We start from the raw sequence: 12,433 nt of genomic DNA, 5'->3' as shown, positions 1-12,433 counted from the left end.
AAACACATATCTTTTTTTCATCATTGATTTTTGGTACATTGAAATACATCACCTAATTTTGACTAGAAAAGCAAGACCAAAGAAAACAAGAACCACTAGAATACATTTTAGAAGATATCCAACTTCCATAACTGCTCATGTAAGTTCGATTAGTGCCTTCTCGATGCATTCATTGTTGATCAGTGGAGGCTCGGTCTTGCGGGATTCATTCTTCTTCGAGTGTAAAGAAGTAGACATTGCTTCCTCGCATCTAGTCTCATGTCTAGCCTCTATTCTATCAACAAGTGCTCTAGTCTCATCTCTAGCCTCTATGCTAGCTAAAAGTGCATGAACATCTACTAAATTGCACTCTACCAATATATCGATGTACTCTTCTTCCCAATACCAAAACTTGCATCCATTCTACACAATAAAATTTTAAGTTAGCACAACTAGTCAAAATCCGAGAGCACAACCAAAGCTAAAGTAGCACATACCCCATCGGTTGAGCACTTGATGAACACCCATCCGGGATGCTCCGGCATTGTGGACACACGGCACAAGACCATCTTTGGGTAGTCGTCGCACGTAATGAGTGGCAACGGTGCGCCGACGAGCTTTTGGGCCAGCATCGTGCCTGCCCGACCGCCATTCATGTATCTGCCGGTGGACCGCCGACGGTGTAGATCCGAGTGGCTAGAGGAGGAGTCAGTACCTTCATGTGGCCTTGCAGCCTTGTCGGGGCCTTCCGGCCCGATGCCTTGCCAGTCCATGGCGCGACGCGGCCTCCCACAGCCGGGCGAGCTCAAGCCCGACCGGATCCGCTCCAAATCCTGCCGCCGGGTGCGCAAAACAGGTAGCCGTGGTTGGATAGCTCGGGGGCGTCAAGGGAAAGGGGGCTGGGCGAGCGCGCGTCCGAGCTGCATGCACTGGAGTTGGCCTAAGTGAAGATGCAAGACAGCACGCGTTTCCGTAGCGGCATGGCAGACCAACCGTGAGGTGGTGCGGAGTGGCTTCGCTCGTGTGTGGGACGGTGGCCATCCCGTGTGGGCGCTAGGTCTGACAGGACAGCCTTGTCGTCTGTGTGTGACCTCTGTGGCAACCGTCCGCTCCCCACTAGCCTCTTCCTGTACCGTGGCAACCGTCCACCGCCTCTTTGCCTTTCCCTCTCAATTTGGAACTGCTCTCGCACCCTCTTCCTCCCTCCTCCATTTGCTTTAACCCTTCCTTCTGCCATTGTTTGATCGTCTTCTCCATGAAGGGAACAGGCCGGAAACGACCCCGTTATTCTTGCCCCGATCTAAAAGATGATGTGGTGGAGGAACTCATTGATCGGTGCGACGTCATCACCTCGGCTAGCATTGCAGGTTCGTTCAAGACCATTCTCGACTCAACTAATAACATCATTACAAAGAACCCAAGGGTCCAGGAGCGGTTTGATCTCCCCTATCTTCTTCGCCATGACCCTGCTGGCTGGCACGCGGACTACGGAAGCCTCGCCTTGTGCAAGTTGATGCCGTTTGATAATGATACGTGTGATGTTAAGATGCCATCGCTTAAGGATAAGGCCTGGGCAGGCGCAAATGGAGATTGGGTTGTTTATATTGGGCACAACTGCGAGTGGGAACTTGTGAATGTGTACACTCGTCCCGGGTTCCACTTCCAAAAATCTCAGACTGCCCTGAAGTTGAGCAATTTGTCGAGTTCCCAACCGCTCTTGGGATTACACGAACTATCAAGTTGTTGCTATCTTCGACAAGCTTGTTGTCATCCTTACTTCCATGCCTCCATGGTTATTGCTCAAAAATCAGTTTCCGTACATGGATGCGTACTATGATGCAATTCAATACGAGGGTCTTGTGTTTGCTGCCACCACTCGTGGCACTATTTTTGCATGGAATCCTTATGCTTTCGGTACGTTTGTCTTCCACCGTAATTCTAATTTTTTCATCCACATGCATGCGGGTTAGCTAGTTTCCCTTTACTAATTAACCTTCTTGTGTTTCCAAGGTCCTATGAACATTCCACCACCTATACTTGATATTTTTTATAACCAAGGGGGAGATGACGATGGTGATGATCACGAGCATGAGGACAAGCATGAGGAATCCCATGCAAGGAGACTATTCTGGAGGTGTGTAGCTCTGCCAACAGGGCTGTTGTGATAGATTCTTTGACTGGAAGGAAATGAGCCACTTTTGTGATCTTATCAATGACAACGAAGATAGAATCATTCCCTCGCTTGGACTTGGGAAAGCCGTTTACAAAGTCCATTTCGATATGGTCGAACTTCCACTCGGGCATAGGTAGGAGTTGGAGGAGTCCTGGCGGACGTTGGTGTTGTGCTTTCACTCCGCGGCAGGCATCACATCTGTTTATGAATTGAGCAATCTCTCGCTTCATTCGTGTCCGCCAAAACGTCTGCTTGAGGTCATGCTGCAGTAGATTTAGAAGGCAACATAAGGCATGGCATGAATGTACTGGTAAGGCATAACAAAACATTGTTACTGATCATTTTAATAAAAGTCATAGATTAATGGGAGACATCATGGAAACATGGCAAGTTTTAATTCTGTCGGTTTTATACTTAGCAGATTTCAACATGAAAATAGTAACATTATATCAGCTACTTTGCATGCTTGTTCTAGTAACCATAGGGCCTGTCATGGAATATGGATTAAACCAGTACATAGATGACATGAAAAAGCTCTTAAAACATGTTGACAAGGTGCTCATATGAAAATCACACAAAATCATACAAAAATGTCAAAATGGCATATGCTGTAAAAATGACATGTTTGCAAACTTGCTCAAATGACAAAACTAATGCTACCAATGGATAGGTTGGATTTTTCTAGCCCAAAATGATATATAATAAGTATATGTCCATGTATGAAATGCTCACATTTTAAACAAACATCCATATATGGAAACATGGGATAGGCGAAATCTGGCATATACCGAAAATGGCTAGAAACAGAATGAAAAACAAAAGGAGGGGAGATTGGGATCAAACCCAGGACCTCCTGGACCTGGAGCGCTGGGACGACCAGCTGGGATGCTCTGGTGTTCATGGAAAGGAAGGGTTGCCCCCCCCCCCCATGTAGTAGTCCAGACGGGGCTAGTGGTCCTGCCGGAGGCAGAGAAGAAAACGACGCTGCCTGGGAGCATGACGGCGACCACTGGAGCAGAGGAGAGCCGGCGGGGTTGCGGTAGTTGGATGTGGAGTAGGGATGTGTAAGCGGAGGGCTGCGGGAGGAGACCGGAGCATGGGCCTCAAACAGAAGATCGTCTCAGCCGAGGCACGAAGTGCAGCGAGGTGGCGGCTACTACGACGGGCGACGAGCGACGAGCGAGGACTGGCGCGGTGGGGCGTGCCCGTGCTATTCGCTGAGCGGCTATTGATGTGAGAGTGTGTGTGCAGGGTTTCACCTCGAGGTCGAGCTCATGGCAAGCTTGGCTCGGTTCCGACGGCGCTGAGGCCGAGCGAGCGACCTCTGAAGCTCGCAAGGTGAGGAGATGCGAGTGGGCTGCGACTATGCACGCAGGGATGCATAGGCATGCTACAGCCTTTAATGGAGCACTGAGAGCACAGCAAGACACAAATCGAGCGAGTCCTACGGGGTCCTACACGCCATGGGAAGAAAGGAGAGGGAGGTGTGTTACCCAGCTCACCCTTGGACACAACGTGGTCGACGGAGACGCGTTGTAGGCTTCGGGAGGGAGCTCTAAACCTGGCGGGGCTTCGGTTCTAGGAAGTAGATGCAGCAGAGGAAGAAGACGGGGTCGGGGAGGTCGATCCAGGGGCCGTCTCGATGCGTGCATCGTGGAAGGAGAAGGCAGGGTCCTCTGTAGTCTTCCCCATGGCGGAAGGAGAGGTCGGAGGCGGTCGGAGAGGCTACCCTGAGCTCGAGCTCTTGCTCGGCCGAGTCGTGACAGGCAGGGCATTGGCTATCACCTGGCTACCATACCCGGCGGCGAAAGGAGAAGGAGAGGGTGGAAGTTGTCGAGCGCGGTTAGGGCTAGGTCTGGGACAGATTATACAGGGGCCAGGGGTGCTGGACGGCCGTCAAATCGCGCCCATGGCCGACGTGGCTTGCTCGGATGCGCGCCGTACAGGAGGTTGACGACACCTTTGCACGCGTGAGCTAGCTGGGCTGCTGCTACTACGGTTGGGCTGCGGGAGAGGGGAGGGTCCAAGTGCAGCACCCAGGTAAGGAAAATATGTTTTATCTTTTCTCTGTTTTATATATATTAATAAACAGATTATAGAAAAGGGAAAGGGGGAGCTAGGGAAAGAATTTGGAAGATATAAAAAATATCCTCATGCTCCTGGAAACATGCACTATTAAATAAAATTTGTTTGGCAATTTTTAGAGATATAAAATTTAAACAAGTTTGAATTTGATTCAAAATTGAGTGAATTTTTAGCCCACCCAAAACAAATTAAAATGAGATGAAATTTGACAGAGAGGGTGTAGGTATGGTGCAAGGTTTATAGGCAAAAGATGAACAACTATGGAGTGGTGAAGAATGCAACTTGCAAAAAGGAAGGAATAAAAAGAAATGGGGAGATGATGATGCATCGGTCAAATGCATAGGCAAGCAAGATTACAAACATAGTGCAGGCACAACGAGACGAATACCACAATGCACATGATGAGCATGAACAATGCAAAATGACAAGAGGCACAATACAACATAACAATGATGAGCATGGCAATGCAATAAGTAAAACAACAAAGCAAAACAAATGAAACCAACAATGATGGAACCCACATGGAATTAGATCAAGATCTAGTATCTCGCGAGCCACCCTTAGAATGCTGACATGTCCTTTCACGCGTGTTGCTTGCGCGAGAAAGGGGGGCCCATGATCATCGTGCCCGAGGGCCCTTCACCAGCTCCAAGTGCCCCTTGCCTGCTAGCCTTGTCCAGGCATTGCGAGCTGACATCTGAGCGACGGATTAGGCCTGCACATGGGCTGGACCCAACCGATGTAGACCACAAAGGCATGCAAGAACGTAAAACGAGCATAGGAAGGGAGACTCGCGAGAGCACGAGCATTCATAACAAGCATTAAGTACTTAAACAAAAGGCCGCTGCTACAAATCATCCGACTTATTCCAGTGAAAATCATTCGGGTGTGTATCCGTCCGATCTGCCCCGTGAAGCCGTTAGATGGGTCAACACACAATCGCTTTCTTCTCTTCCACATTCAGCAGAACGCAAACATCATGCACAGAAGCCGCCGTAGCACCGTCGTTCCGTTGCAGCACCCAGCTCGGCACCGACCGATTTGTTGCTCCTGCCTGCATCATCGCCCTGCCGCGCAGCACCGCCAAACTCGCCGCCGTCGAGTGCTGCGTTGAAGCAAGGGTGGCCACCGGCGACTGTTGTGTTGCAGCACGGGCGGCCGTCGTCGAGTGCTGCGTTGAAGCAAGGGCGGCCGCCGGCGAGTGATGCGTTGAAGCACGGGCGGCCATCGACGAGTGTTGCGTTGAAGCAAGGGCTGCCGCGGCGAGTGCTGCGTTGAAGCAAGGGCGGCCGCCGGCGAGTGCTGCGTTGAAGCAAGGGCTGCCGCCGGCGAGTGTTGCGTTGCAGCAAGAATCCGTCGCTGCCGCCGCCGAGATCCAATGGTTGCATCGACTTGCTCGGCAACTCCAACCGCAGTAGACGGTACTAACGATGTGGCCGCTCCCACCTTTGCAGCGCCGGTCACGGCTGCGTCGCCGGCAAGCTGTGCGGTTGCAACGTCGGCAGCATCAGACGCCGTTTCGCGCGAATGCAGCAGGCCGCGGTGTGTTGCGGCCGCCAGTTGCAGCACCCCCCGTTGAGTTTCTCCGGCCACGAGCGGCTCACCCGGAGGCCTTGTAAGCGACGACGAGATTCAAGAGATAAGTCTGAAGCGGTTTGTGGTCAAGCGTGTGGTGTACGGGAAGAAAAGAGTTGTGTGGTGAGTGCTTTTCAGTTTGGATAAGGATGAGGGATTGGGAGTTGTGATGCGCGGGCCCGCAAGGACGCGTGGCGAGCGTTAGACGCGGCTTACGATCGTAATAGATCAGCCGGATGATTTCAACACTTCTCCTAAACAAAAACCATTGTCTTCACGCCTCCACAAGGCCGGATCAGTTTGTTACAAAATAATGAGGAAGGAAGTCTAAGAGGAAGCCTTGCCATCGCCACCACCGCCACTGTCGGCCCCGTCGCCTCGATTTCTTCAACCGCATCAGAGCTCGTACCGCAGCCACATGAGAACTTCCTGAGAAGCGCATCCACGTGGCTTCCTACGGCTTCAGGAACGGGAGCTATCACCCTGTCAAAGTCGAAGTCAGGATCACCGTGGAGGAGGTGGCTGAAAACATGCATTGCCGCCTGAACGAAGAGATCACGACACTCCTCCAGGATGCCATCCACCTTCCGAGCCCCGTCTTTGAGCTGCTCCACGAGCTTGGAGGAGAATTCGGCAAAGTCGACGTCGTGCGGCCTGAGGGGAGCTTCTAGCTTCTCCCTGCAGATGGAGCTCAGAGCACCGCGGGACCAGAGCTCTAATGAGGGGAGCGGCCTTAGATGTCCGCGTTGCTCCTGCTCTTGACCTGCCCCGCCCACAGCCTGCTTAGTTGTGCCGGCAACGTCCTTTATGGGAGGCCAAAGGGAAGCAAGCTTGGCCGCGGCGTCATCTTGGGCATGCCGTGCGGTCGCCTGGCTGGTCTCGGACTCGCCAAGTGCCAGTTTGAGACCAGGAATTTCTTGTCGGAGTTCCTCGCGCTCCGCCTTGAAGGCGTCCACCAGCAGCATCAGCTTCTTGTTATTCTCTTCGGCGAGCTTCGAGCGGTCCGTCACTGCCTTCTCTCAGCGTTCGCCTGGACCTTTTTCTCCTCAGACTCCAGCTAGGCATTGGCTTCAGAGACGTGCTTCGCATGGGCCTCCTGAGTGTCAGGCACCTAGCGGCCCAGCATCCCCTAGCGCTCGCGCTCCACGGCATGTTCGGGCAACTCCCTCACCAGGTCTCACTCGCAGGTCGCGAGCTTCGCCTTGCGCGCTCCGAGGTCGTCCTCCCGTGATTGGAGCTGCTGCGACTACGTAACCCGTTCATCCTGGAGCGCATTCAGGCTGACGTTTGCCTCCTAGCGGCGCTTGGCGGCCGCCTCGGACTCTGCAAGCATGGTCGCCCAAGCTACCTTCGCCTCAGCGGTTTCCTTCTCAATCTTCGCACGGGGCCTCATTCTGACGCTAGGTCGTCTTCGCGGCAACGTCGCTCTGGCGCCACCCACCAGCAAGCTTCAGACGCTCCTCGGCGAGGCACGCCTCGGCATCTTGGAAGTCTGCACCGAACCGATTGAGTGTGGCCTTGGCGTAGCTCAAAGCCCCATGCCTGAGCAAGGCGCAGCAGCTCAGGCGCTAGGGCACGACCCAGGTTTGGCTCCTCGGTGCCCGTCACGGCTGGGGATGCCCTGGCGACGCGCGCCTGCAGTTGGGGGCATGCTAGGACTTCTTTTACGCTTGGCTACCGCGACACGTCACGGGGGCTCGCCGTGCCAGCTTCGGGAGCGCTGGAGGTGGGCGCGACAGGTGCATGATTGGTGCCCCATCCTTCTCCCGTGCCACCTCTTCTTCCTCATCAGGCCCTACAAAGGGAGGCGTCTCCGCTCCCGCTTGAGGCTGGTTCGCCTCAGCCTTGGTGATCGCGCCCTCACGTAGCTCCGGAAAGGCATTCAGGTCCTCCATGGTCCCTGAGCGCCCCGCCTCGGCGTTGGAGTGGTGAGCAGCCCCCTCGAGCCCCTTGGCGCTCTTAGCAGGCGTCAGCACCCCCTTCTGATTAAGGGCCTGCTTCGCCCCCACTCTCTTCCTCTTCTTCTTCTGGTTGTAAACAAACCGCCTGCACAAACGGAGGCCAGTCTAGACTCACTCAAGCAGCACAAGAATGAGGCGCAGGAATGGGCGCGGGGACTTACTTGTCTTTGGTGGTCCATTTCCTCTTCCTCTTCGTGACAGGTAATGCATCGCCGTCATCCCGTCATCTTCGGACGACGCCCCGGCACAACCTCCCCGGCCCTTGGGGCGGTCCTTCACGAGCCTAGCGGCAATGTTGCCTTCTTTAAGGGCCCGAGAGGCCCCCGCCCCCTGGAGGGCCTCGAGCGTTGAAGCCTCGGCTGCTTTTTGCCCGAGCCCGCCTCCATCGGAAGCGCCACGGGGGCCGAGGTGTCGAGCCTTGCTGAGGGATTTCTGGATTAGGGGGTCCTCGGGTGGTCGGGCTATTTGACATGGGCCGGACTAATGGGTCACGAAGATACAAGATAGAAGGCTTTTCCCCGTGTCCGGATGCGACTCTCCTTTGCGTGGATGGCAAGCTTGGCGTTCGGATATGAAGATTCCTTTCTCTATAAGCACACTCTATACAACCCTAGGCCCCTCCGGTGTCTATATAAACCGGAGGGTTTAGTCCGTAGGGGTAATCAAAATCTTACATGCTAGACATCTAGGGTTTAGCCATTACGATTTTGAGGTAGATCAACTCTTGTAACCCCTATACTCATCAAAGTCAATCAAGCAGGAAGTAGGGTATTACCTCCATCAAGAGGGCCCGAACCTGGGTAAACATTGTGTCCCCTGCCTCCTGTTACCCTTGATCCTTAGACGCACAGTTCGGGACCCCCTACCCGAGATCTGCCGGTTTTGACACCGACATTGGTGCTTTCATTGAGAGTTCCACTGTGCCGTCGTCGAAAGGCTCGATGGCTCCATCGATCATCTACAACAATGCTGCCATGAAGGAGATTTTTCTCCCCGGCCAGATCTTTGTATTCGGCGGCTTCGCACTGCGTGCCAACTCAGTTGGCCACCTAGAGCAGATCGACAGCTACGCCCCTAGTCACCAGATCAGTTTTAGAAATCTGAACTATGTCGCTGCTATCCGAGGAGACTTGATCTTCCAAGGGTTCGCGGCCCCAACCACCGCCCCGCCCTTAGATCCGGAGCGCGTCACCAGATCCGAAGACGGGAGCCTAGAGCCCGCCGAACTCTCTGCGGCTATAGAGCTCAGCAGTGGAGAACCGGAAAGAATAGCGTCTCCGGCAGTCATCACAAAGCCAGACTCTTCTCCAGACACTAGCTCCGAACCATCAAAGTCCGCGTCACGCAAGCTCGGCCAGGAAACTTCTGTCCCCGTCCAAACCTTGCTCTTAAACGAGGCTTTGGACTTAATGTGATCCCTCGCCATCACAGAGGAACCGCTTCTCAATTGCGCCCAGCCCGGACTAGGGGTTGAAAAATAGGGAATTTTACTGACCACCCACCACCCACTTCATAGCCACTGTCGAGGATCTAACCGACATGCTCGATTACGCCTCCGAAGACATCAACGGTATGGACAACGATACCGGAGAGGAGCAGGCCCAAAACCCGCCGTTCACCGGACGCTGGACGGCCACTTCCTCATACGAGGTGTACATGGTGGAGACACCTAAAGAAGGCGACGGCGATGATGAGAAGGATCCAGTCGAGGACGAACCTCCTGAGATAGCACCAAAGCATCAACGTCAGCGGCGCCGCTCTAAATCGCGTCGCGGAAGACAACAGTACCGGCACAAGAGATAATAATACTCCGGAGAACGCCGAAGACCAAGAAGACCCCATCGAACCAACACCTGAACAGGACGATCGTGAGGACGGGCAAGTTGACCCTGACGAGCAAGCAGGGAACAAAGACTCGGAGGATAGCAACTATCTACCACTCTCCGAGGACGACGTGAGCCTCGGCGATGACGATTTTATCATGCCAGAGGAACCCCTCGAACAAGAGCGCTTTAAGCACCGGCTAATAGCCACTTCAAGAAGCCTAAAAAGGAAGCAGTAGCAGCTTCAAGGTTACCAAGCTCTGCTCAACGACAGATGGACTAATGTCCTAGCAGCCGAAGAATACGGCCTCAAACACCCAACAAAGAGTTAACCGAAGCGCAAGCTGCTGCCCCAATTCGACGACGAGGCGCTGGAGCCCATACCACCCGCGCGTAACGCGGCTGATGGGGTGACCGACCACCACGTGGCCGGGACAGAATGGCAACTCAAGCCAAACACCAGCCCGCAACACCTCGCCATAAAAGCAGAGAAACAACAGCTCGCGGATACACATATGACCTACGACAGGACCTGGAAAATAGAGAAGGTCAGACCAGATCAATCTATGGATCACGGGGGCGCGCCCCGGCGCGAGAAGACGGCTATCAAGCCTGGCACAACAAACATAACCATACCCGGGCCGAAAACCGCATACGGACTTCATCCAAACTGCGTCGTGACATGGCCCGATATAGAGGCGCTGCACACCCCCTATGCTTCACCGATGAGGTAATGGAGCACCAGTTCCTAGAAGGGTTTAAACCCGTGAACATTGAATCATACGATGGCACAACAGATCCCGCCGTATGGATTGAAGATTTTCTTCTCCACATTCACATGGCTCGCGGTGACGATCTACACGCCATCAAATACCTTCCCCAGAACCCAAGGGGCCAGCTCGGCACTGGTTAAACAGCCTCCTAGAAAACTCTATTGGAAGCTGGGAAGACCTGGAGGATGCCTTTAGAGACAACTTCCAAGGCACCTATATCCGGCCTCCAGATGCTGATGACCTCAGTCATATTGTCCAGCAGCCCGGAGAGTCAGCCAGAAAATTCTTGACTAGGTTCCTCATCAAAAATAACCAGATTGTAGATTGTCCAGACGCCGAAGCCCTAGCCGCCTTTAAACATAGCATTCGCGACAAATGGCTCGCCTGACACCTCGGCCAAGAGAAGCCAAAGTCCATGGCAGCCCTGACAGCACTCATGACCCGCTTTTGCGCAGGCGAAGACAGCTGGTTCGCCCGTATAGTAATAGTACAAGGGAACCTGGCACTTCCGAAGACAGGAATAGCAACGGCAGGCCCCGACGCAACAAACACAAGCGCCGAAGCAACAATGACCATACCGAAGACACGACGCTTAATGCCGGATTCAGCGGCTCCAAGTCCGGTCAGCGGAAGAAGCCATTCAAGAGAAACAGAAAAGGCTCATCCAGCTTGGACCGAATACTCGATGACCCTGCCAGATTCACGGCACCCCCGAAAACCCTGCCAATCATACCAATAGAAGTTGTTGGGTCTTTAAACAGGCCGGTAAGTTAAATACTAAACATAAGGAGAAAGCTTCGCCCCGCGAGGACGACGACAAGGAGCCTCGTCCATCGAACACAGGGGGGCAGAAGAAATTTCCCCCCGAAGTCAAAACGGTGAATATGATATACGTCACCCATATCCCCAAGAGGGAGCGCAAGCGCGCGCTAATGGATGTCTATGCGATAGAGCCAGTCGCCCCAAAATTCAACCCATGTTCGGCCTTTCCGATCACCTTTGATCGCAAGGACCATCCGACCAGTATCCGTCTTGGAGGTTCAGCCGCACTGGTCCTTGATCCAATCATTGACTGATTCGACCTTACGCGAGTCCTCCTGGACAGCGACAGCAGCCTTAACCTGCTCTACCAGGACATAGTCCACAAGATGGTTATTGATCCATCAAGAATCAAGCCCACTAAAACTACCTTTAAAGGAGTAATACCTGGTGTAGAGGCCTGCTGCACAGGCTCAATCACATTGGAGGTCGTCTTCGGTTCGCCGGACTACCTCCGAAGCGAAGACTTGATCTTTGGCATCGTCCCCTTCCGCAGTGGCTATCATGCACTGCTCGGACGAACCGCGTTCGCTCGCTTCAATGAGGTCCCACACTATGCCTGTCTCAAACTCAAGATCCCCGGACCACGCGGTGTTATAACAGTCAATAGAAACATGGAACGCTCCCTCCGCACTGAGGAGCACACCGCGGCCCTAGCAGCGGAAGTACTGGGCGGCCTTATCAAGCCAACTACTACATCGGTGGCCAAGTCCCTGGACACTGTCAAACGAGTCCGGACTACCCCACAGTACAATAGTCCAGCTCGTCAGGAGCTCGATTCGCAATTCGTCCTCCATCTCAGCCCTTACCAAATTGTGGCATATGTACCACACGTATATAATTACGCACTAAAGATACCATGGGAAAGGATGGAGGCATAATACGGCTAGACCCTATCCGGACAATCATATTTCCTTTTTCTCTTTTTTTATTTTTCCAGGTTCCTTACAACCCACATCACCTTTTCGAGGGCACCACTACTGGAATCAGCTAATTTTCCATCTGCCAGCTCTTTGCCGTCTGCTAGCTGACGGCAAAGAAGCTCTTTGCCATCAGCTACCCAAAAGCAGACGCAAAGAAATGGCAGACGACAAAACAGGTCTTTGCCATCTGCGAGCTCTTTGCCGTCTGCCAGCGGACGGCAAAGAATCTCTGCCGTCTGCCAGCGGACGGCAAAGATTAAAAGAATCTTTGCCGTCTGCTGGCAGACGGCAAAGAGAGAGGTGGCCCCCACCCCCCCCCCCC

The 12,433-nt window shown here is 53.5% G+C and overlaps 1 protein-coding gene across 1 annotated transcript; it reads right to left on the bottom strand.

Annotated features, from left to right (window-relative positions):
* Positions 1 to 4,735: 4,735 nt before the first annotated feature.
* Positions 4,736 to 6,957, bottom strand: LOC123097481 (uncharacterized). The gene has a single exon (XM_044519237.1). The coding sequence runs from the start codon at positions 6,775 to 6,777 to the stop codon at positions 6,067 to 6,069; it is 711 nt and encodes a 236-aa protein (XP_044375172.1). The 5' UTR covers positions 6,778 to 6,957; the 3' UTR covers positions 4,736 to 6,066.
* Positions 6,958 to 12,433: the final 5,476 nt, after the last annotated feature.

The sequence above is a fragment of the Triticum aestivum genome, chromosome 4D (genome assembly GCF_018294505.1).
Source record: "Triticum aestivum cultivar Chinese Spring chromosome 4D, IWGSC CS RefSeq v2.1, whole genome shotgun sequence".
Taxonomy (NCBI): Eukaryota; Viridiplantae; Streptophyta; class Magnoliopsida; order Poales; family Poaceae; genus Triticum; species Triticum aestivum.
Note: the sequence above shows the minus strand (reverse complement) of the source record. Positions and strands in the feature narration are given on the sequence as shown.

Coding starts and splice junctions, on each gene's coding strand:
- LOC123097481 (XM_044519237.1), bottom strand. CDS start 6,777: ATGCTGCTGGTGGACGCCTTCAAGGCGGAGCGCGAGGAACTCCGACAA.